The sequence below is a fragment of the Cygnus atratus genome, chromosome 2 (assembly GCF_013377495.2).
Source record: "Cygnus atratus isolate AKBS03 ecotype Queensland, Australia chromosome 2, CAtr_DNAZoo_HiC_assembly, whole genome shotgun sequence".
Lineage (NCBI taxonomy): Eukaryota > Metazoa > Chordata > Aves > Anseriformes > Anatidae > Cygnus > Cygnus atratus.
In genome coordinates, this window is record NC_066363.1 from 5,840,786 (window position 1) to 5,863,701 (window position 22,916).

The 22,916-nt window shown below is 38.9% G+C and overlaps 1 protein-coding gene across 2 annotated transcripts in view; it reads right to left on the bottom strand.

The window, feature by feature from the left end:
* Positions 1-13,103, bottom strand: part of WDR48 (WD repeat domain 48) — a 29,976-nt gene extending 16,873 nt beyond the window's left edge. For both annotated transcript variants that reach the window (XM_035554338.2, XM_035554339.2), the window contains exons 1-6: positions 13,023-13,103; positions 6,002-6,142; positions 4,567-4,645; positions 4,210-4,292; positions 3,969-4,098; positions 502-590 (exon numbers count right to left, since the gene is read on the bottom strand). In XM_035554338.2, coding sequence (XP_035410231.1) covers positions 502-590; positions 3,969-4,098; positions 4,210-4,292; positions 4,567-4,645; positions 6,002-6,142; positions 13,023-13,070 — 570 coding nt within the window. In that variant the 5' untranslated portion in view covers positions 13,071-13,103. The remainder of the gene's footprint in view (positions 1-501; positions 591-3,968; positions 4,099-4,209; positions 4,293-4,566; positions 4,646-6,001; positions 6,143-13,022) is intronic.
* Between the last annotated feature and the right edge of the window lie 9,813 nt (positions 13,104-22,916).

Sequence of the window (22,916 nt, forward strand, 5' to 3'; positions counted from 1 at the left end):
TCAAGATCAGATTAGGAAAAAAATTATTAGGGAGAACTTCAGAGTATTTTATCTTTCAATAAAACAAAAAGTATGGTCTCTCTCTTGCAAACACTTTACTTCATTATCCCATTTCATTTCCCACCACTGCAAGTTGCTGTACCATTTCCTTCTTACATGTGGCACATGCTTCAGTTTGCATAATCATCTGAGTATAATCATCTAATATGCCCCCAAAATCAGAGCTCTTATGGTGAAATGTAATGAACCCTGATATAGAGAGGTCTAAAGTCAGATGATGTATTAAAGCTATGGAGATAACTTACACATTTTTATACTGGGGCAGGTATTTGTATCCTACCCTTCAACTTTTGCTTAGAAAACAACAAAAACTGTCTACCTTCACTATTTAAAACACAAAAGCTCCGACAGACGTGAAACTCAAAATGAATAAAGTTGTCTCTTTTCTTTACATTAAAACATGAACGGATGTAGAACATGCCTTAATAGATTTTTGCTTACCTTTTCAGTGGACCCTGATACAATAACTGTTCCCATCTGATTCATTGCAAGGCTGTAGATAGAGTCTTTGTTCCCACTCAGGGAAGAAGCTATTTCAAAATAAAAAGTTAACATTTTCAATTTTATTGCTGTCATTTAAAAACATATTCAGTCAAAAATGCTACCTTTTTCAGACCCAAATGCAATTTGACCTATGAAAATACCGCCACCCTACCCCACATATGGGGATCCTTCAAAAAAAGGAAAGACTGCTGACAGCGTAATCCTATGAAAGCACCACCGTGATTATTGATCTAATGTTATATAAAAACAAAGTAACCCCTCAGATTAATGGTCACTACAATCCTGGTGTCTTTTTGGCACAACAATTCAGTGCAGGGTGCTATTGCTGTTTCCAACTACTTCATTAGAGAATGGTACTTCTAAGTGATCTCATAATAACTTAGTGTTTGGATTAATGTACAGAAATTTTTCCAAGCCAAACAACAGTAAAATTCTACATTATAAATTAAAGACTGTTCAGTGGAGATGCATTAGTAAACTTTCACTGTAGCGCTGAATCATGTTACTTGGGCACGGATGCTACCTTTTTGTTCAGGAAAACCCTATGGAAACTCTTTAGCATCACAACTACCTGTAAAGGACTGCAGTAATCATCAGAGCTCACAAATTCTGTACCATCGAGCATAGCCTAGTTTTGGACAGATTAAAGTATCAACCCTCAACTGAGACAAGCACGGTCAAAGCAAATGAAAATCTATTCAGAGAGCAGCATGAGGCATTTCAGCAAGCTTCAAAGATTCAAAACCGTATCACTGGTATGCCAAAAAGCCTACAACAGCACCAAACTATACCATCAGCAAAAACGGGAAACTTTATATAGTAATTTATGCACGTCATGGAAGTAAGTTTTTAACACGCTATTTGCGACCTGTATCATAAACATTTTGTCAGGGAAAGAATTGTGCAGCTTTACTTCAGGGTTCTCTTAACCGTTACCTATAGCTATCTAAATGCGAACTTTCAAATGAAATCTATTATATGTGGTCAAAATAGGTAATAGTCTTCAATTGTTCCCAGAGAATAACTGAACGTAAAAAGCAGCACTAAAAACCTTCGAAGGTTAGCACACTGTCCAACAACCGTACAATTTATAAGAGGCTTTAAATCTGCCTCTAGAGAGTTATCACAGGCAGGAGAACATCAGGAACAGAAGAAAGAATCTGAAGTGCTCAAAAACAAAATCTATGTGGGACAAAAAGCAATGCTTGATTCCTCCCTGTTCTGGAAAGAACTACCTCCCAAAAGCAAAATCTCTCCCTCTTATTTAAATTATGGTTATCCTGATTTGAGACACACTCTTTAAAATGAAGTTTCCTTTTAATGTTGGCTTGTGTACATTGCTTCCCTATAATCAGACAGGAAGTTAAACCACTAATACAATCTTCACTTAGACTTTGTGGAAATCACTTGTGTTTGAAAGGACTGAGGAAAACCAGCTTATCTAGGACATATACAGTGTTCTTCCCAACAGAAGCACTCTTAGTTGGCAGAGCTGTACTTACAGAGAAAAACCACCCCCCGCCTCCTTCTCTTCCCTCTCCCTAATGAAGCACTACTGCTCTAGCTCCAGAAATGCTAATTTATTTCTGCCATCTCAGAAGTAATGCCTCTACTTCGTTTTCATCTTGTGCTCAAAACAGCACTCCCTGTCTCCCAATTATGATTCACCTGGATCATTGGGGTTCTGTATCACTGTAGCAGTGTTTAAGAAACCCATTTTTCCCCCACAACCAAGTTTTCTTATTAACAGGCAAATAAATTCTTTCTTCATAAACTCCCTGTTCAACCAGAAGATAGAACGTTTTAAAGTTATCAGCTAAGTTTGGTGATAAAACACTTCTACTCTTAGTGATATCAGACTTCTGGGGAATAATACGTATATCTGTTTGGTTATGTGCAGTTATGTGTCATCCTACTACTACTTGGCAGTCCAAAATACCTCACTAGAAGTCCTCTCTCTCCTGAAGGCTGCACAGATGTGTCAGCATAAGGCTATACCTGAATTAAGAGTCCTGTAGACAGAAAAAAAATGCAAAACTGACAGTTCTGCCCACCAGATGCACCTTTCATTTTTAAAGCTAACAGACCCTGAAATATAACATTCCTTTCAGAAACAGATAAAACCATAATTCAAAAGAAAACCACACCAAAGCAATGAGATGCCTGCTTCTTATTTACATAATCACATACTTTTCCTGAAATTTCTTAATTTGCCTGTTGTGCCAATTCCAAATTTTAGCTTTGCAGACTTTTGTTTTTTCCTTTGAATTATTCCTAACCTATGAATGAGTAGGCAAATGGTCTTATTTAGGGAATTTAAGTGTGGCAGTGTGGCAAGATAAGGGCTTTGCCAACACATGCAGCTGAAACTCGACTATTGTTCAAACATGTACCAAACATTAAACATAAAATGAAAGAGATCACTCACTTGGAACAGCATTTTTCTAAACAACCTACAGGCAGCAAAGCACATCATTGTCAAACTAGATCCCTTACCACAAAACAGAAATTCTGCAAGAGCCAATGCAAAGCAGGATGCTGACGACCCAGACTTGTGTTACTCATTCAAGCAACTTACTATAACTGAACTTCAAGATTGGTGCTATGCTTCCCAGAAGAGAAACTTAACCAGCTCTATGCTGACTATTCCAAAAAAGTGGTGTTGAAACTGCTCTCTGGGGAAAAAAATCTCATATTTTACTGCAATGTCTTTACTGGGACACAGAAGAAGGATCAGAGCATTCTTAAAAGACGATGATGAAATTAAGGATTAACCCTGATGGAAAATCCACCAACGTTTTCCCCTTGCCTTCTAATATGTAACTAGTGATTAGATCTCACTACTACACTATCCCTGCATGTAACCAGTGCTTAGTATTACTTCAACACCACCCACAACTGCAGGAATTTATATCTAAATATATATAGTAACTTTATTTTTCTGACAGATGAATTTGATAAATTTATCAAGTTCTGCTTTAGGGGCTGTGCTGCATTTGTTGCAGCATCTAAACAAATACAAAATACATTACAGAAATTTTCCCTCAAGATATTTCTCAGTATTTTTTGTGTATATTATAATTTGTTTTAGTCAAGGAGCAAAAAGCTTGTCAAGCTAAAGCTCTATTAAGTTTCAATGAACAACAGCTCATTACATTTCAAGAAAATGTTCAAAGAGACCTGCCTTCTATTCTGAATACCATGACTGGTGGTTGCTCTAGATTTTCAGCTATTATAGAACAACAAATGGCAACAAATGGGCTGAGTACATATTAAAAAAAAATCAGATTCCTGCACATTTTTTTTAACATACACACAGAAACTGGTATATATAGTCTTAAAATGACCACACAATTATGCTACTCAAAGTACATTGCGTTTGCCTCCCCTCCCTAGGTACCTACTTGTGACAGTGTTATTTGAGGCAGTCAGTGCTGTTAGAGTATTTACATCCCAGAGGAATATCTGTCTGTCCAGACCAGCAGATGCTACCAGTTCTTTATCTTTTGCATATGCTAAGGCTTTCACATAATCCTACAACAAAGTATAACAACATGAGTCAACAATATTATCCATTTGAAGTCTATATCATAATATTTAAAAGACTGTCAGTAAAATAGAGTAGTTGCAGATAATGTTTTTCACCTTATGCGTCCTTAGTGTTGACATGCAAAATCCCTTATGTGCATTCCACACTTTAACAGTAGTATCTGAAGAAGCAGATATCACTAGATTGGAAAGAATAAAGAGTAAACTTCAAAGGCTTATTACGTTAGAAAATGTCTGCACTATTCTTTAATTTTCTTTTCAAATGATTTAATGAAAATTGAAATGTGTATATGGGATTCATTTAAACATGTGCTTATATTATTTTTAGTAAATTTACAATACATCACAGAAATTTTACATGCTAAGACAAGATGTAAAACCACAGAAGCAGTGGATAATAAAGCTTTATACATAACTTCTGAGTATTTAGTTTTTAAATATTTTAATACTTACATGTTTTACCATTGCAGCACAGTACAATATCATTTACCCAATCTGTGTGATGTTCCATAGATGCTATATAAGGGTCTTGCTGGAAATTAAAAAAAAAAAAGTTCATAAGATCTCTTCATGAATGGAAAAGCTAACACAACTATCAGATCCTGCTGTGACATTTTCAACCTTCAAATGGATTGAAAGTTCCCTAACTGAAGTTGCTTGAAGTTACCGTTCCAGGTTTCGTTTTGTTCTTCAATGTAAGATACCAAAGTGGTTTTCAGTGGAATTCCTATACATTTTAGACTCTCAGTCCTACCTCATATATAATTTCACCTTAAAGTGTCTGGTTTTGTATCCTGTATGTACAGGAAAACTTATAACCAAAACAGCAGGGCCTGCCAAGCTAGTTATTTCTGCATTTACAGGATCAGACTTGTTCTGTTGCAAAGAGAAACAGAACAACCAAAACACAATACAAGATCTCTCGAGATCTCTCCAAGTCATGAACTTTAGGAAGCTTTATCTTCTGCGTCTTTCACATGGAAGCCCTGATTTCCAGTAATCCATTCAGGTTTGTAACACTCACCTTTTGTTCAGTTGGACCCATAGGAGGGGACCAACCAACTGGAGAGCAGCTTGGCAGAAAAAAACTGTGAGTCCTTGTGGACACCTCTTTGAACATGAACATTGAAGTGTGTGACCTTCTGCAAAGACGGCTAATGGTGTCCTTGGCTGTAATAGCCAAAGTATCGCCAGCAGATGGAGGGAAGTAATCCTTCCCCTCTACTCAGCACTGGTGAGGCCATCCCGAGAGCACTGTGTCCAGTTCGGGGCTCCCCAGTGCAAGAGAGACATGGACGTACTCAAGATAGTCCATCAAAAGGCTACAAAGATGAGTAAGGAACATCCCACCTCTGAGGAAAGGCTGAGAGAGCCAGGAGTGTTTAGCATATGTTTAGTGTAACATTTTCGTAAGTTTTCTTTAGTTAGAAGATCAAATGCAATGGTGAAAGAAAGTGGAACCAATAGAATCTGATCAATGGTTCCTCTTCTTCTTCAAAGCAAAGATAACAATAAAGGGGAGGTGATGACTGAAGGTCATCTCAAAATAAAAGAATATACCAAACAATCCATTGAAAAGTTCATTCAAAATTAACATGATATGCGTAGTCCTAGTGATTGTTCTTCCGTCATCTTTATCACTGGAAATGACAACATTCTGTATTTATCTCAGCTCTAACTAGTTGTTTGGCCCATGTATTGGTTTGTAAAATCCCACATATTTTGTTACAATGAGTAATGTCAAAATGACTGGCAATTAATTAAAAATACTGTTAAATATTGTTAATAAACAGTAACAGGTGTATACCTGTAGGCAGCTTACTAGCATGATAACTCAAAAAAAAAAAAAAAGGGGGAGATTTAAGACTGATAAATTCTCTTGGCTTACCTTGTGCTGGTTGACACTCCATATCCTTATAATAGAGTCTCGGCCTGCTGTGAAAAGTCTATTTAATGCTGGATCCAGCTGAAGTGCATTTACCCCATTTCGGTTATACTTCTCCACCTCATCTCTAATCACATAGGAGACCTAAAATACATTTACACAAATCTGATTATGGCATTAAGATATTGACTTGGCCACAAAATGCTACCATCTAATTTCATTTTTGTAAGGTTCTCAGATAGAAAATATGAAGAGCTTTAAAAGCATTTAATGAGTCTGTCAGTTCAAGAGTTACCATCACTCTTGGTCATTCCCCCCCCCCCGCCCCCCTAAAAAATGGGGAAGAATCATAAAGATGTTAGCAGTCATAGATATGGAGCCCAAAGGATTATTTAAGCATTTTAACTCAGAGAATGCTTAGTTCATTTCCCTACTCTGCACAGATATGCTGGGTGATCCCAGAAAAACACAATGAGTTCATGTCTCATATTCTAAGTGGGTTTCATAGCTTCCAAAGCTGGGATGATGGTGTTTTCCAGACTCACAGGGGAGAGGATACAAGCACTGAGGGTTACACAGCATTGAAAAACTGCAGGTACAAATCCTAGCTATCCCAGATATCACTATTAGTAGTATTAAGATACTTTAAGAAGGACAATATTTTGACATCTGGTTTTTGTTTTTTTTTGTTATTTTTTTAACTACCTCCTTTCTAATGTAATAAGCAGCATAAATATTTACTGTTCTTTCAACCAGAGAAATTATTCTTTCAGTTTCATTCTTTCTGCATTTCACAGCATTGAGTGCATAGGTAATTTCTTTGTTTTGTTTAGAAACACCAAATGGTGATTTGAGGAGACAAACTGCAAGGGCTACTGCACTCTCCACTATTACTGTGCAGTAAATGCAGTTATAAGGCATTGTAGACTCTTTAGAGCTCTCCCATTCACACTGTGCTGCCTCTCTTCTCATCACTTACACAGGATTTGCGTAGTGCTAGGAGGAAAGCCCTCACACTTGGAGAAAAGGAGGGGAAACCGCCATCTATGCTTCTTCCCAGATTATATAAAACAGTCACATCGGGGTAAAGTTATAAACTCGCCAGAATCCAACCTGCCAGCAGCAGGAATCATTTGGATATATAGCTATCAGTGTTTTGAAAACACTTTGAAGGAGTAGTCTTCAACCAGAGATCTGAAAGTCATTATTGGATCTAGAAGTCCAAAAACTGCATTATAGCAGTATGAAGAAAACGTTTTCCAGATCGTTCTCAATTATGCAAAATGAAACCAAGAAATTGAACAAAATTTTCAGTGGTCCACATCACTGAAGAAACATTGTACAGCATCTCAGACTCTATACCACGAGGACTGACAGGTCCATTAGGGGAATGCGTCCTCAACTGAGTTCTGTTATCCCCAAGCAGCACAGGAAGAAACCTACTGTTTCTGACAACCATGAATCCAGTCCTATTCTCTGTGTGTTAGAAACAGCTGCCAACAGCTCTATTGATCAACTGGAGAATCAGAATTAGGGCCTTGTGAATCCTTGTGCTGCAATACGCTCCATCACTATTCCACAAGTCCATTTACTACACTTAATCTGTTGCATCCTGATGCTCTTAAAAGCACTTCTGGCTCAGTCTTTGTTAGCCACTCGCAGTCCTTGCAGAGTCACGGCTCTTCCTCTCAATTTCAGATTGTCCTAACTTCGAACACTCTTGAATTATCCTACCCATTCCAGATTCATCCATAATATTCTTGCCATCCATGCTCAAGTCTCCACCTACACAGCTTTAGAGACATTACTGAGAGGACAGTCAAGCACAGCTAATAGAGTTATGGTGAAACACTTCAAATACTTGGAGTGTTTTTTAGTGATGTATAGAGCAAGATGTTTGTGTTACTCCTCACCTGGCCTTAATAATATGACAGCTATGTTGTTAAAAGACCCACACAGTCTGCTTGAATAAAAGAATGTTAGGAACAAAGTCAAGGTCTAGCACCACACAAAACGTAAACCAAAGGGATGGCCATCAAATTCACACTACTTTCAAACTATTTAAATAAAGGCAATGAAAACGTTCAGTTAAAAACACTAAGCACAAGCAGATAAACGCAAATTAATGTTAGCTATAAAGAACTAAGAACTTAAAGATCAGTAGATCAAATTCGATGTTCACTACTAAGGTGAAAATCTTTCTGAAATGCACTGACAGAGTCCAGAGCAGCAGAGGTCCTTCAGCTGTTGCTCCTCCAAACAGCTAGCAGGCCATTTTTTTGACAAATCCCCAGTTTTTGGATTTGTTCCTCTTCTGTCAATCATCTCCCAGATTTGTTATATTTTCAGGTATGAATCGAGAGTTCTCTCTTTATTCTGTTCATAAAGAAGACCGTCAAACTAGATCGGTCACCTGTATTGGGTTTACACAGCAAGGGTTTGGTAGCTGCAGGCTCAGTTCGGGAAGGACGGCATCCCGTGGGAGGGACCCCGCGTGGAGCAGGGGCAGAGAGGGACCGTGAGGGAGCGGCGGACATGAAGTGTCAGGGACTGACCGCAGCCCCTGGTCCCTGTGCTGCTCATGGGGAAGAAGGAGATGAGGGTGTATGAGGAGGAGGGTGGTTTTAGTTTGCCTTTAGTTTCTCACTGCTCTAGTATGTTAGCAATAGGCAATAAATTACATTAATCTCCCTACTTTGAGTCTGTTTTGCCCGTGATGGTAATTGGTGGATGATCTCCCTGTCCTTATCCCAACCCTTGAGCTCTTTCCATTGTATTTTCTCCCCCTTTTCCTTCGAGGAGAGGAAATGAGAGCAGCTGTGGTGGAGTTCAGCTGCCCAGCAGAGTTAAAACCACCACGTCACCCAAACTTTTTAAGGAGCTTTTTGCTCATAATAGTGTTACTTTCTTAATCTTCACTAACAGTGAAGAATGCTCATACAGATTAGATGTAGTAAAATAATTTTCACTTCCATCGGTAATGGAGCTCGCATAACTATTAAACTGCCATCCAGATGATCTTGAAACTGGCTGTTGGGTTAACTGGGTGTTGTTTTTCTGCTGTTTTAGACATGACAGGAATACTGACAACAGTTTTCAACTACCAGCAGTAATGAAATACTCAACAGAATTTATTTAGTCTTTTTAATCACTTCCACATGCCAACAACACACACAGTATACACATTGCTCAATAAAAAATAACCTCACAAGACATTTGCACGCCTGAAGCATCCAAGCTTGTATTCAAATAGTTAATTACATAATAACAAAATATATAATAGAAAGGGACAAAATAAGGCTTCCATAAAATCTGCGGAAAGGGTGCTGAAATGGTTCTCAAAACAGGGAAAATGAAGTGGATCAATAAAAATGACAATGTGATTTAAAAGACCCGACAGTTGTTTAAGACTGGTGGGCAGCAGGCAAGTTCACTAAAACCTAGAGTTCACTAAGATGAACAGAGGAAGATCGCTGGTAATCCACGCGGTTCTCCTTATAACCTTAGTTTTGAGAAGAAAGGTCTGCTTTTTTAAATTGAACTGCCACTGAATATAGAAATAGAACAACTATTAGTACATACAGTAACTATAAAATAAACATAAAGTAAGTGTTCAAGCATATGTGCCCATGCACAAATATAAACGCAACAGGTTTCTGCTGTGGTAAAATTCAGCCCAACCCACAGGATACACAACTTTTCTGCCCCAGATGAGGTCCTGTGTTGTATCTGAAGAGGGCTGTGAAGGTCACCAGGAAGTTGTGGCCACCACCACCTGGCAAAGACTTCAAACAGAGCCGACTGAGAGCACGTTACCGCCTGGTTCACTGCGCTGATTCACAAAGGCGGCTTCAAACCACAAAGATAAAGATTGTGATACCGATTTAGTTGTGTTACTGCCATGGTATTCCAGAAGGGGCAAGATGGGATATGAAATACTGTAATACTGACCAAGGCTTCTTACATTTATACTGCCATAGCATTTATAAACTGCCATAACGAATAACAAGCTTTCACTGTGGTAGACACTGAAAGAAAACATTACAAGGTGATGGACCCTCATTATAAACTATTTATGGGATCCGGTATCCTAAATGGATCAGGAGTAGGCATTTCAACGACTACGAGCTCTAGAGATATAAACCAGTGTCAACAGATACATTCCAGGACACAAGGCCAAGTGAGGTTCTTAGAGGACCTGTGATTAATCTCCTTCATGCGTGAGTATATCAACTAATCTGAAATCTTGCTACCCCAGTTAAATTACGTGTTTTATAACAGATTTTCTTAATGGGTGGGTAACATGTGCTTTTAAATATACCAGTACTCCATCACGGTGGAATAAGAAGCAAAGAGGCAAGGTCTGATAGCATGTATTCCCTGAGTTTAAGTACAGGGAAAATTTCAGAGACAGATGCTAATGTGGACAATTAAAAAAATGGTATTTTTCTAAATCCCTGGAAGGATTCCACAACTATCATCAACTGCATTAGAAAGTGAGAGAAAAAGCAGTCACCCACCAAGAAAAATGCCTATTTCTTTAGCATCTTGGTAGAGCAGATGATATTCCTCAAAATAAGTTTTTAAAACTAAGAACATATTGATATTTGAATTTTCACCAGAGGTTCCAAGCCCTAGAATAGAAGTAATGTATTAAGAAGTTCATCTTATCCTTCTACTATGAATCAACCTACTGGCTATTCATTTGCTTAAGAATTAGATATAATATATACACATATATAATCTAATGAATTGTAGTATACAAAATCTGTGCATGTTAGTAAATTCTACCAAAGAAAAATCGGTATCGGAAATATTTAGAAATATTTTTTTTTTCTTTCACTACTTTCCACTGGCTGCCATGTAGTATTAGTGCATGGATACGACAAAATCAGTGCAGAAAGTCTTCTCTGTACAGGACTTAATAATAAAAATATTTAAAATTGAGCCAATAGTTTCATAACCAAGATACTGACCCAAGTCACATCCAAATTCATCTGTTGCGTCAAGGGGTTTTGAACACATGGGCAAATTCATCCTGGCCAGGCAGCAGGTTTGGGAGAGCAGTTACAAAGCAGCCCCTCACGGGCAGCTACTTTAAGCCACCTGCTGAAAAGCGGCTTCATCTTGAATTAATTCACAGCAACAGACCTGAAAGCTACAGCACACAGCCAACTGCTCCTCGTACAGTGGTGGCTGCTGCTCCCACACCCCTGCACTCTCATTCCCTCCTGAACTAAGGCGACCTTACCACTGCAACCCTCATACATGCATAACCAAGCTTAAGCAGCACAAACAGCCTTCCACAGGCCACTTCCAACGCCCGACTTACATTTAAATAATTATACTTCTTACTTTTATTTATGCACGGAATTTATTTTGAGGCCTGAAACACCTAGTCTGATTAAACCCTTCTAAACATAGAATTACACGCAGAAGCATCCTAAACTGACGTTTTGGATGGTTCTGCTGACCAGCAGAACAGGTGCATCAAAGATAATAGTTCAGATTTCCATAAACTTTAACCAGGTCTCATGTCACGTAAGGAATCAGGTTCCTCCATGCCCGAGAGGTGTTTTTCTAAAAAGCGTCTTCCCCTAGTCTCAATGATTTGGAAGAAACCGCTCTCCCCCTGTCTCGCTTGATGTAGCAGCGCCCTGAACACTCAGCCACTGGGAAGCAAAATAAATTGTTAATGGTTTTAACTTTCCTTCAGCAGCTGATGGATACAGGAGCCACTTAGAAATCCACTACGTGGCTGAAATTCTCTATCTAACCGAGTTAAGTGAAATAATATGAGTGCAATAAAATACTTAGCTTCTACTCAAGGCTTTAGTTACATTATGTGCATATGTAAAGTTATTCTCTGCTGATTTAGACTTAATATGCACTGCCTGAAGCCCAGATCAGCAGAGCAGTACGCGAAGTAAAAAGCATCAAGTAACGCAATGACAGCAGAAAAGGGGACGTCATAAATCAGCACAGAAACACCCGTAAATACACATTTTTGAGCTAAACATTGTTTGGAAGAGGAGTGTAGCAGTAAACACAGAAACAACGTACTCTTTGATATATGCTGCTCTCAGAGAAATAATATTTCATAAAGAAATAGGGCTACATCAAAGAAATAACTAGTTATCGTAAACCCCCCGCCTTAGGAAGTTCACCTGCAAGAACCTGTATATGGCACAGACAACGAGATCAATAAAAGGGACATTAAATTTTGGATTCTTTGTATTTTAAACAATGTCAGTGGGCTTTTTTTTTTTGGAATACCAACGGAATTTTTTATTCTTTATCTATCATCCGCTTTTCTTAACCACGAAAACCACCAAAAGCTAGAAAAGGTAACACTTTTTCTCTTTGAGACAAAACACAAACGATGCCTTCGACCACTGAACTGACCTCTGTTTGGAAGGATGCTATTTCAGGCTTAATCAACGTTTCTTTTGATTACAATGGATAGAAAGAGCTGAAACTTGCACTTGCCGTTAGAGGGAGGCAGCTTTACACATCGATAAAACCTTAAACCCTTCCCATATTGAGAAGTGTAAAACTATCTAAAGCGCTGGTAGCATCCTAGACAACAAGGAAACTAAAGTTAAGGACCACAACAAACACATTTTCATGACTTTTACTGTTAAACAATGCTTACGGGGGGGCTGACAGGGGGCAGCTGAGCACCTCCCGCACCTGCCTCCCCACTCCGAAGCGGCCACGGGCCCCTCCCCAGCACCGAGCCTCCCCCTTCCCCTCGGCATTTCAGCAGGCACAAGGAGCCGACGTTTGCAGGGCAGAGCCCCCAGCCCCCAGCCCCCTGCCCCTTTCCCCCTCCCCACCGAGCACAGCCGAATCCACAGCCCCGGGGGGCCGCGCAGCCGCTGTCCTGCGGGCCGCCCCCACCCCGCAGCCCCTGCCCGGAGCCCTCCTGCGGCGGCCGGGCCGAGCCGAGCCGAGCCGAGCCGAGCCGAGCCGAGCAGTGCCGGGCCCACCCCGGCCGCCCCGTCCCGCCGCGGGGCCCCACCTGCACTTTCCGCCGCCCCGCCGTGTTCTGCCGGTGATGCGCCGCCATCTTGCATGTTGACACTCTGACGTCATTTCCGAGGAGGGCGAGCCGGACCGGAAGCCCCTTTTCTTTTTCCCTCCCCATCTCCCCGAGCCCCCGCGCGGAGGCAGGGCGGGGCGGGGCTTGCGGCTGAGGCGTTGCTAGGGAGACCGGCGGGGGGCGGGGTCAGGGGAGGGGGTGGGGCCAGCGCTCTTTTGCGCCATTTTGTGCCCGCAGTGGGGAACGTCCTGCCCTTCGTAAAACCATACGGTCACACAATCACACAGCCCTAGAATCGTACAGTTACAGAATCACAGAATCATTAAGGCAGGAAAAGCCCTCCAAGACCATCTGGTCCAACCATCCCCCTACCACCAATGTCACCACTAAACCATGTCCCTAAGCACCACGTCCAACCTCTCTTTGAACACACCCTAGGACGGTGACACCACCACCTCCCTGGGCAACCCGTCCCAATGCCTGACTGCTCTTTCTGAGGAGAAATGGCTCCTCATTTCCAACCTGGACCTCCCCTAGCGCAACTTGAGGCCATTCCCTCTGGTCCTGTCACTAGTTACCTGTGAGAAGAGGCCAACCCCCAGCTCCCCACAGCTTCCTTTCAGGTAGTTGTAGAGAGCAATGAGGTCTCCCCTGAGCATCCTCTTCTCCAAATTAAACAACCCCAGTTTCCTCAGTCACTCCTCACAGGACCTGTGTTCCAGGCCTTTCATCAGCTTTGTAGCTCTTCTCTGGACACGCTTCAGGGCCTCAATGTCCTTCTTGTACTGAGGGGCCCAAAACCAAACACAGTACTCGAGGTGCGGCCTCACCAGAGCAGAGTACAGGGGGACGATCACCTCCCTGCTCCTGCTGGCTGCACTATTCCTGATACCAGCCAGGATGCCGTTGGCCTTCTTGGCAATCTGGCACACTGCTGGCTCACGTTCAGGTGAGCATCAGTCAGTGCCCCCAGATCCTTTTCCTCTGCACAGCTTTCCAGCCACTCTGCCCCAAGCCTGTAGCGCTGCATGGGGTTGTTGTAGCCAAAGTGCACGACGCAGCACTTAGCCATGTTGAACCTCAGCCCACTGGCCTCTACCCATCGACCCATCCTGTGCAGGTCCCTCTGCAGGGCCTTCCTACCCTCTGGTAGATCGACACTACCCCCCAACTTGGTGCCATCTGCAAACTTACTGAGGATACACTCAATTCCCTCATCCAAGTCTTCAAGATACTAAAGAAGATGGGCCCCAACACTGACCCCATGGGAACATCACTGGTGACCAGTCGCCAGCTGGATTTCACTCCGTTCACCACTGCACTCTGGGCCCAGTCGTCCAGCCAGTTTTTAACCCAGTAAAGGGTATACCTGTCCAAGCCATGGGCTGTCAGCTTCTCCAGGAGAATGCTGTTTGAGCCCGCGTCAAAGAGCCTTTCAAGGACCGTGTCAAGGACCATGTCCTTGACCATAGGGGCCACTTCCTCACCTGCATTGTTGCTTGCTCCCCGCTTTTTTTTGTTTGTTTGTTTGCTTTTTTTTTTTGGTTTTGTTTTGGTTTTTTTGTTTGTTTGTTTGTTTTCATTTCCATGCAGTGCAGTGGCCTAAGAGCCATGTTTTTATCCCCAGGAGAGCCCCAGAGGCCAGGGCTGTGGGCTGAGTTCTTTTCCCCCTGGCTGGAGGTCTTTGCTTGGGGCTGAGGTGCTCACCCAAGGCTGGTGCCATGTCCCAGCCCTGATGGGCTTCAGCTCCAGCTCACCGGCAGCGCTTCCGAGGTGCTGGAGGCTTTATGCACACCCTTCAGGGTACTCAGCTCCAAAGCCTTTGTCGTAAAAGTCTGTGGTGGGGGACAAGTGCTTGGCCCTTGTTTGAGGCTCTCCCACTGAGCTGATGGGAAGGACTTGTTTGTCTTTCCTAGAGAGCAGGGGAAGATCATATTATTTTTTCTAATGCAAAAATAGATCCTGAAGTTGTGAATGTATGGCTGTATGAAGTTCTACACTGATTTTCAGAGGTACACCTCCCAGTTTCAAAGCATCTCTTCGGCACTTAAACCATTAATGCATCAAGTATTTGGTTGCGGCAGTAGCTATATTCTGGGTAAAGATCTGTATAGAATTGTGTATAGGGCTGTCTTCTTGGAAGGCATTTTTTTACACTGATTGCTTCATTATGGTAGAACTGTAAACAGTAAAGGAACTGGTGAATTGGATGGAGGATTGATAATACCTAGTGACAAAAATTTACCGTGAAAAAAAAATGGGTAAAGGGGTAAGTGGAAAATATATATTTTCACATATTCACGTTCGTTTATTGCTGATTATAGCCATAACCAGAAAATTCAATGGCCATTCACTAATGCTAATATAAATTTTGCTTATCTTGATATAGATCACATTTTCTAGCATTGTTGAGTGTGCTGTGTCACCATCACAACTGCAAGTGGAGGCTAAGGTTCTGAAATGAGATCTGTCTTGACCAAAGCCCTTCCTTAACTGCAGTATTTCTACTATTTTGTGTTATTACAGCAGCGGGAAGTATATGATTCAAAGCATCTAAGACAAATGTGAAAAAGTTTTATTGTTTAACGCATTGTATTTTGTCTTAGATAAAATTATGGCTTTATTTTATAATTTATTTTTTTAAAAAAGAATGTAGTTGTGTACTAGCTTCAGACTAACAGTAATTATCAGAGCATTTCAGATGCTGATATGCATAGCCTATGTAATCTCAATGGACTATGGACTAAAGAAAGAGGCAGAAGTTTTCTGCTTAAGTAAATTCTGAGCCAAGTGCCTTACTACCTTTCAGTACGCATTAGTCCATTATGAGGTTTGAGATTCTTTTCATAGCACAATAATTTTCACACATACTTTAAATTCTCTCTGTATCTTTCTCTTAAAGATATTTACGTATTTGTTTATGATTTTTCTGTTACTCTGAAAAAATAAATGGAATAATTTAATTCATAAACCCTACTAATTATAATCGCAAGTGGATTATTCACTTGCTAGAGTTAATCTTCATATTATGTCTTCAAGGGCAATCTTCTTGCTTTGTATATTTGCTTTAAAATTAGATTTGTTTATAGACTGAGGACCTTTGTTATTTACATTGTTGTGCAGTTTTTAAATTGTTTTTCCTCTCTGTGTGACTATTTGTGGATAGTCCCTGCTATTAGTATATATAGTACAGTGTTTCAAAAACCTTTCATATCAGCAATTAATTACTCGAAGGAGAAAAAAAAATGCACAGCAATCACTGTATCAGAATCATTGAAATTGGAAGTGACCTCTGGAGACTGTGTAGTCCAACAAAGGTCATATTTGCTGAGGGCTGCTAAAACAAAAGAATTATCGTAGTGATAAGTGATAAGTTTCAGGCTTCTGTGTGTATGTTTAGTAAGTCTGAACTGATATGGAGTCCTAAAGACAATATTACACTAAAAATGGGGTAGGTAAATTTTTCTTTGTTTTGCAGTAAATCTTTCAGCCTTTCATGATTTTTGTTTCGTTTTAGAAAAGTGATGAGATCACCACATTTATAATGTTAGCTTTTGGTTTTGGAAGAGGAGGAACATGATGTATATGTGAGTCCAGGGATTGTTTTTCAATTTCCCTGAAAATCTGATCATCTTTGGCTAAATTGTGAATTTCTGAAAACAGGAGTGCAAGCAAACAGATGTTGAGCCAAAAGGGAATTGTAAGAGAGCTGAGCAGGGTTCATGGGTAAAGCCAGGACATGGAGATGAGGAGAAAACTAAAAGGATGTTTATTGGTTAAGTAACCATTGAAGTAAATAAAAATATAAAGATATTTTCTCAATAATGATAGGATGAAGAATGCTATAGCATTTGCCAGCTGCTTCTCCTTGTTTTTTTTCCAGCCCCTCTTCGTGAGGTTTGGCTGCCACAGCATTAAAAAATAAATAAATCTGAAAATAATTTAGAAGTAAGCAGTAAGAATGATTTGGAGCCTGAGAAGTAGGAATTAGAGTGAAAAATTCAGATGTCTACAGAAGAGAAGATGAAAGGAACCATTGTATCAGTTTTGAAATAATTAAGAAATATGGAATAAACTCGCTTATGTGTCCATGATGAAGACAAGAAGTAATGGACTGAAATTGCAGTTCAGAAAAAATTATATGAAGCACAAGAAGAACCTTCATTGGCAGTGAGAATAGTGAAGCACTAGAATATGTTGGAGGCTTTGGAATCACCATCTGTTGTAACAAAAGAACTAGACAAATATCTCCAGGAATTACATCAGGATAATTGATGCTGGTTTGGGCTAAAGCATGAGTGAGGTGGCTTTAGGATATCACTTCCAACTACATTTTTAAATATACTTATAAAAGTAGAGAATGTTTTTCGTAAGCAAAAAGCTCTTTAGTCCTCTAGGAAACGCTGTAATAGGCTATGTAGCTTGGAGAAGAGCTACATAAATTCAAGCTATGAAGAAGACATGCTTTTTAAGGGCAGCTAATCACTGAAGAAATCCCCCAAAGGACGTGATAGATTCTACGTAGCTTGAAGCCAAAAGTATTGCAGCCAATATATAATTTATGGGCATGACTCAGTGGTAACTGTTTGATATTGCTGTATTTATTCTGTATTTTACGGGGTGTGAAAGTTGCTAATATTAAGTCCTATTTAATATTATTGTGAGACTGATTTTTCCTGGGATATCACATTCTACATGTCTACAAGAACAAGACATTTGTTGAAGTAATATAATCTTTAGGCTCCTTCATGTCCAAAATCTGCTGTAAAAGTCACAAAAATTTATTCACAGAACAATGTACAATAGTCACAGTCTTTGCTGTGTGTCTCTGGTCTGTCTGTAACTGCACGTCTTGCTGCTGGTCTAACGTCCAAAAAGTTGCAGAATTCATCTGGAATAAAGTTCTGATTTTAGATGACAGTCTAAAGACCCACGGATTTTTTGTATTATATTTCTTGCATGGTTCAGAATGAGGGAATATTTGTAGAAATTCAATGACAATTACTTCAAATGAGTTTATGATCCTTCTGTTTTTGACTGCTGGATGAGAAGGAGTCAGTTTCCTCATGGTGCAGAGGGGCAAGAGTTGGTGGTGTCACTAAGGCAGGTGACATGCTTGAGCAGGTATCACAGCAGGGCCACTTGTGAGCAAAGGCACAGTGGATACAATAGCAAAACAGTGACCACACATACATTCTTAATGACTGGAACCAGTATGATGGCAACTGGAAGCAAAGACATAAAATAAATTCTCAAGCCATTTTGATAAATCAGATGCCCAAGCTAGCTGGAGAGGAGGGACAGACAGAACTAAAATCCAGTTTGTTTGTTTTCAGGTTGTAAAGCTGCTTGGTATTGTTGCATTCTTGACAAAAAGTTGAAATTTAGACCTTAATCTTACAGGGGAGCTATGGTAAGAAATATGTTTGAAACCAAATGTTCGGTTCTTGGTAGAGCTCTTCCATTTGTCATTTCATAATTATGTTTGGAGGCATGCAATATAAGGTGAGACTTCAAGAGTAAGCTGTGTAAGCAAGAGTGCATCAAAAATACTGGAAATCTTTCAGAAATGGTATTAGCAATGTTTGCATGCTTATAATAAGCATGTTACTTTTGAGAAATACAAAATGCTTCAAAAATACCTAACTGTTTTTCAGAATACTAAGAAGAAACATGGAGTGGCTTGAACTTTAGGCACTGAGCTAATTTTCAGACTTACTCAGTGTACATTAGGTCATTAGGCAGAAAGCTACTTTGTGTAACAACGCATTTAATGTGTACTTACCCTAAAAGCTATTTCCTGTTATTCTGTAAAACCAATTAGCTATTTACCAAATACCAAATTTCATGTCCATGTGATTTCTTATTTCATTGTGCACAATGAAGAAAGGAAGATGGGAATCAAATCAATTATTACCTTGATAAATTCATCACATCCTTTACACTGTTATTTTTTTTTTCTAAGAGGGATTGGGGCGCACCTTCGGTGTATCTCAGATGTGACTGTTGGCCTGAGCCTCTGAATATTTCTCACTGACAAACTCTGGCCTTTACCTATTCTGTATAATATAAATCTATTTCTGTGTATGCATGTTTATTTTTTGTTTGTTTGTTTGTTTTTGCTTTATTCTACATACAACGTTTATTTATTGTGCATTCCAGGTATAGCAAAGAAGATGTATTTCTTTTTGCCTGATATTCCATGTCACTCGGTTCAGGGGATATGGTATTTTATGCAGGGCATTCCTGGCATCTCTTGCTCATTTAGGTCTTGAAATTAAGGAGAATCCTGAAGCTTCTGGCCAGCAGCAGAATTAATTCGGTCTGCAATGGATGCATTTGAGTTTGCAGTGTAATAAGGGTGTGTGCATTATTTAGAGAGAGCTCTTAATGTGATATGTTGGCTATTTTGTAGTATTTCCCCAGTTGCGGGCATGCCTCTCTCTATCTGCAGATTTTAGATACACACAGGAGGGAGGATCGCAAGTTCTCTGGAGCTGGAGCTTTAGTAGACAGGAATCCCTGCAAATAATCTTATTGCAAGTATATCTGATGCAAAGGTGTCTGCTTGCATTTAACAAGGAGTGTGAAATTTTATTGCTGAGTAGTGAGCTGCCGCCATTACATAGCTTCTAAGAAATATCATTTATGAGCTAGAAGCATCAGGGTTAATAACTTACACTACTCCAAGTAAGCGTTATAGAGAAGTATTATACTATGAAAATCTACTACCAATTCTCAAACTGTGTTTGTATGTACGTAGGGCAAGATAAGGATTAAAAAATGAAGGCCTAATCTAATCAATGCTAAAGATTTTGAGTATTTGTGAAGGCCACAAGCGTTCACCAGTTGTTTCAGTGCTTAGTTGTCCTTTTTGTCAAATTACACGTGCTTGTATTGGTCTGCATTAGACTAGTTTCAGCTTTCAGCTTTTGTGTGTTGGATTGAAGAGTTATTTACTAGCAAGGCTCTGGTTCAGCTGAATTTAAGTTAGGAGCTTAAATAACACAGTATCATCCCTATAAATGAGGAAAATAACAGAAACCTTGTGTGAAACCCTTCTCTAAGATAGAGGCAAGCATTGCAGGTCTGTTATTCCACTGAATATAGGAGACAACTTTTTCTAAGATTACACAACAGAGTATTTCTCAGAAGAAAGAAATGAGCAGATGAGGATGCTGGATAGAATTGGAGGTTAAGAGGGTCATGCAATGTGCATGAATCGTCAAATGCCTTGCAATTTTTAATAAGTGTATTTATCTGAATAGTAATTTAAAGCAGCATCTCACGTTTAGAGTCGTGGCACAGTCACAAGATACATTTAACTGTCCAAAAATCTGTTTTTTTTCAGCACTTGACATCTACGTGCTCACAGTCATTAGACTAATGGTGATGTACTAATGCCACCAAGAAAAAAATATTTTTTTCTTGTGCTCTAGCAATAAAAAAAAAAGAAAAAAAGGAAAAGCAAAGTACGCTTTGCAGTTAATAGAAGAGACAGATCTATGGCAAGAACAAGGAGACTAAATCAACAGTTAGTTGGTTCTGTAATGAACATTATTATATAATTATTATAATTATTTTATAATTATATATAATATAATTATATAATATATATAATATATAATATATATAATATATATTATATAACATATATAATATATATAATATAATATATATTATATATAATATATATAATTATATATAATATAATTATTATTATTATATTATATATATTATTATTATAATGAACATTTTGTTAAATGAGCTTTTTTCTCTTCTTTCTGAGATTTTGAAGATTAATGAAAGAAACTGAGAAGAAAACAGGTATTAGAGTGTGCAAAATAAAAAGGGAGAAGTGCAACTCTTTGTACTCCTTTGAGATCTGTCTTTAGTCCCTGTGCCCCATTTTTCACAGGGTCAGATTGATGAAGAGGATGCAGCTGAATTATGTTCAGGTAAGGATGGGTTTTGTATTTGGCAGTACTAGCAGATGGCATTTTATAAAATGTGGCTGATTTTGACCAGAGCAGATACAGTGCCATTATAGAATGACCTTTTACTGATATTTAAAATTCTGCGCTCTTAATTGAACTTGAGAACATGCTATTGCTTTCAGGAAAAATAACTTACACTTGAACTTAAAATGCCTTATTGTTGCTTACATCACAGAACACTTAGCATCTTTATTTCTTTAAAACCATCTTTAGTTGTTTCCTTTGCTGATGGCATCTATCAGGCAAAGTGTTTGATCACAATTGTTTTTCTGTTTGCACGCATTAGGGCTGCCTGGCTTTTAAGGACAGCGTAGTTTCTTCAGTGCAATTCTTCCAGCAAAACCCATGACAGCTCTTCATCATCTGTCACAAAGATTTAGGATTGATCCGATGAACAGTAAAATAGTTGTTGGACAGTAACGGGTGCTGTTGATGTGAGAAAAATAATTGTTCATAGCAATAAGGCTTGTATTTATACCTGTTACTACCAATACCTGTTGCTAGCAGATTCTTTACATTACTTTAATTTAAAAATATAATTTCAGGATATGAGGATAAACATGGTGGTTTTTATTTTGCTCAAACAAGGCATGTATGTTTTAATAGAAGTTATGGCATGATGTAATATTGAATGCATTTCAAGCTCAGATTTTGTATATATAAGGTACAGGTACAACTATTTGACCATGATATTTTGTCTTTATAAAGTAAAATGGATACACATCACAGCTGGGAATAATAATAAGTAGATTTTAGAGAATTAAACCCAGTAATATATAAATGTAATTTCTACCAAAAGCTTTTAATGAAGTTCAAAATTTGTCCCAATATGTAATGTATGCTGGAAAGTTCAGCTGGTTAAAAGATCAGCTTCAGAAGGAAATATGTAGTAGAACAGTTTTTGTTGTCACGTTTCTACATATATTTTTTCCCATTGAACACAAGCATTCTGTGCTTTTGTAAGTGCAGCTGTGATTTCAAAATAAATAAAATAATTGAGTAATATTTAGGTGATTATTCTTGAAAAGAATTACCCTCTCACTTTTTTCCTTTTTTACAGTATTCCCAGTGAGATCACAAAATTTCATTTATTGCTCCCAGAACAGCCAAGCTCCTCCTTCCATCCCTCCCACAAGCATCCCAATACAAAAGAAAACTTTCTGGATGGGAGCTGGCTAGGTAGGCAGGATATTCTTTAGAACAGAATGGTGACAGTGAGAGAATGAAAACCTTCTGTCTTGTAGAAGATACCAGCTAGCTGAAATTAGCTTAAGAAACCAGTGTGAAGGCTTTTTATTTCGATGGGGATGCTGTAAGTGTTTTGGTTTTTTTTTGCTAAATATTTGTATACTATGAGAAATATCCATTGCAAATTTGTTAATTTCAATCTACATGTATTGCGTTAAAATATTCAAGAGGTTTTCTGTGGATACATATACATATGTATATGACCTATGCTTTTAGGTCTTAGAAGTGGTTTTATTTTAGATATAGGTAGAATGTACATAAGAAAATGTGCCTTTAATGTAAATTTAATGTATAACTGTTATATATGTTAATGTATAACTGTTATATTACAGAAAATATGCAACTATTCCTTTAGTTTATGTGTAGTAGTATATGTATTATGTGTAGTAGTATTATGTGTAGTAGTATAACATTTAACTGAACGTTAATATAATTCTCATTAATTTCAGACTGCTTTTTGTATTCTTGGTTTGGTATGCTGGCTGATGCACAGTAGCCCTCAAATTGTTTTTCATACTTTCTAATCTGAGCTTTAATTATCTTCAAATAGTGCAATTTATTTTCCTGCAGAAATTTGTAACGTTTATCTCAAGAAAATGCTGGCAAGTCATTTTTTCAAGACATTTAA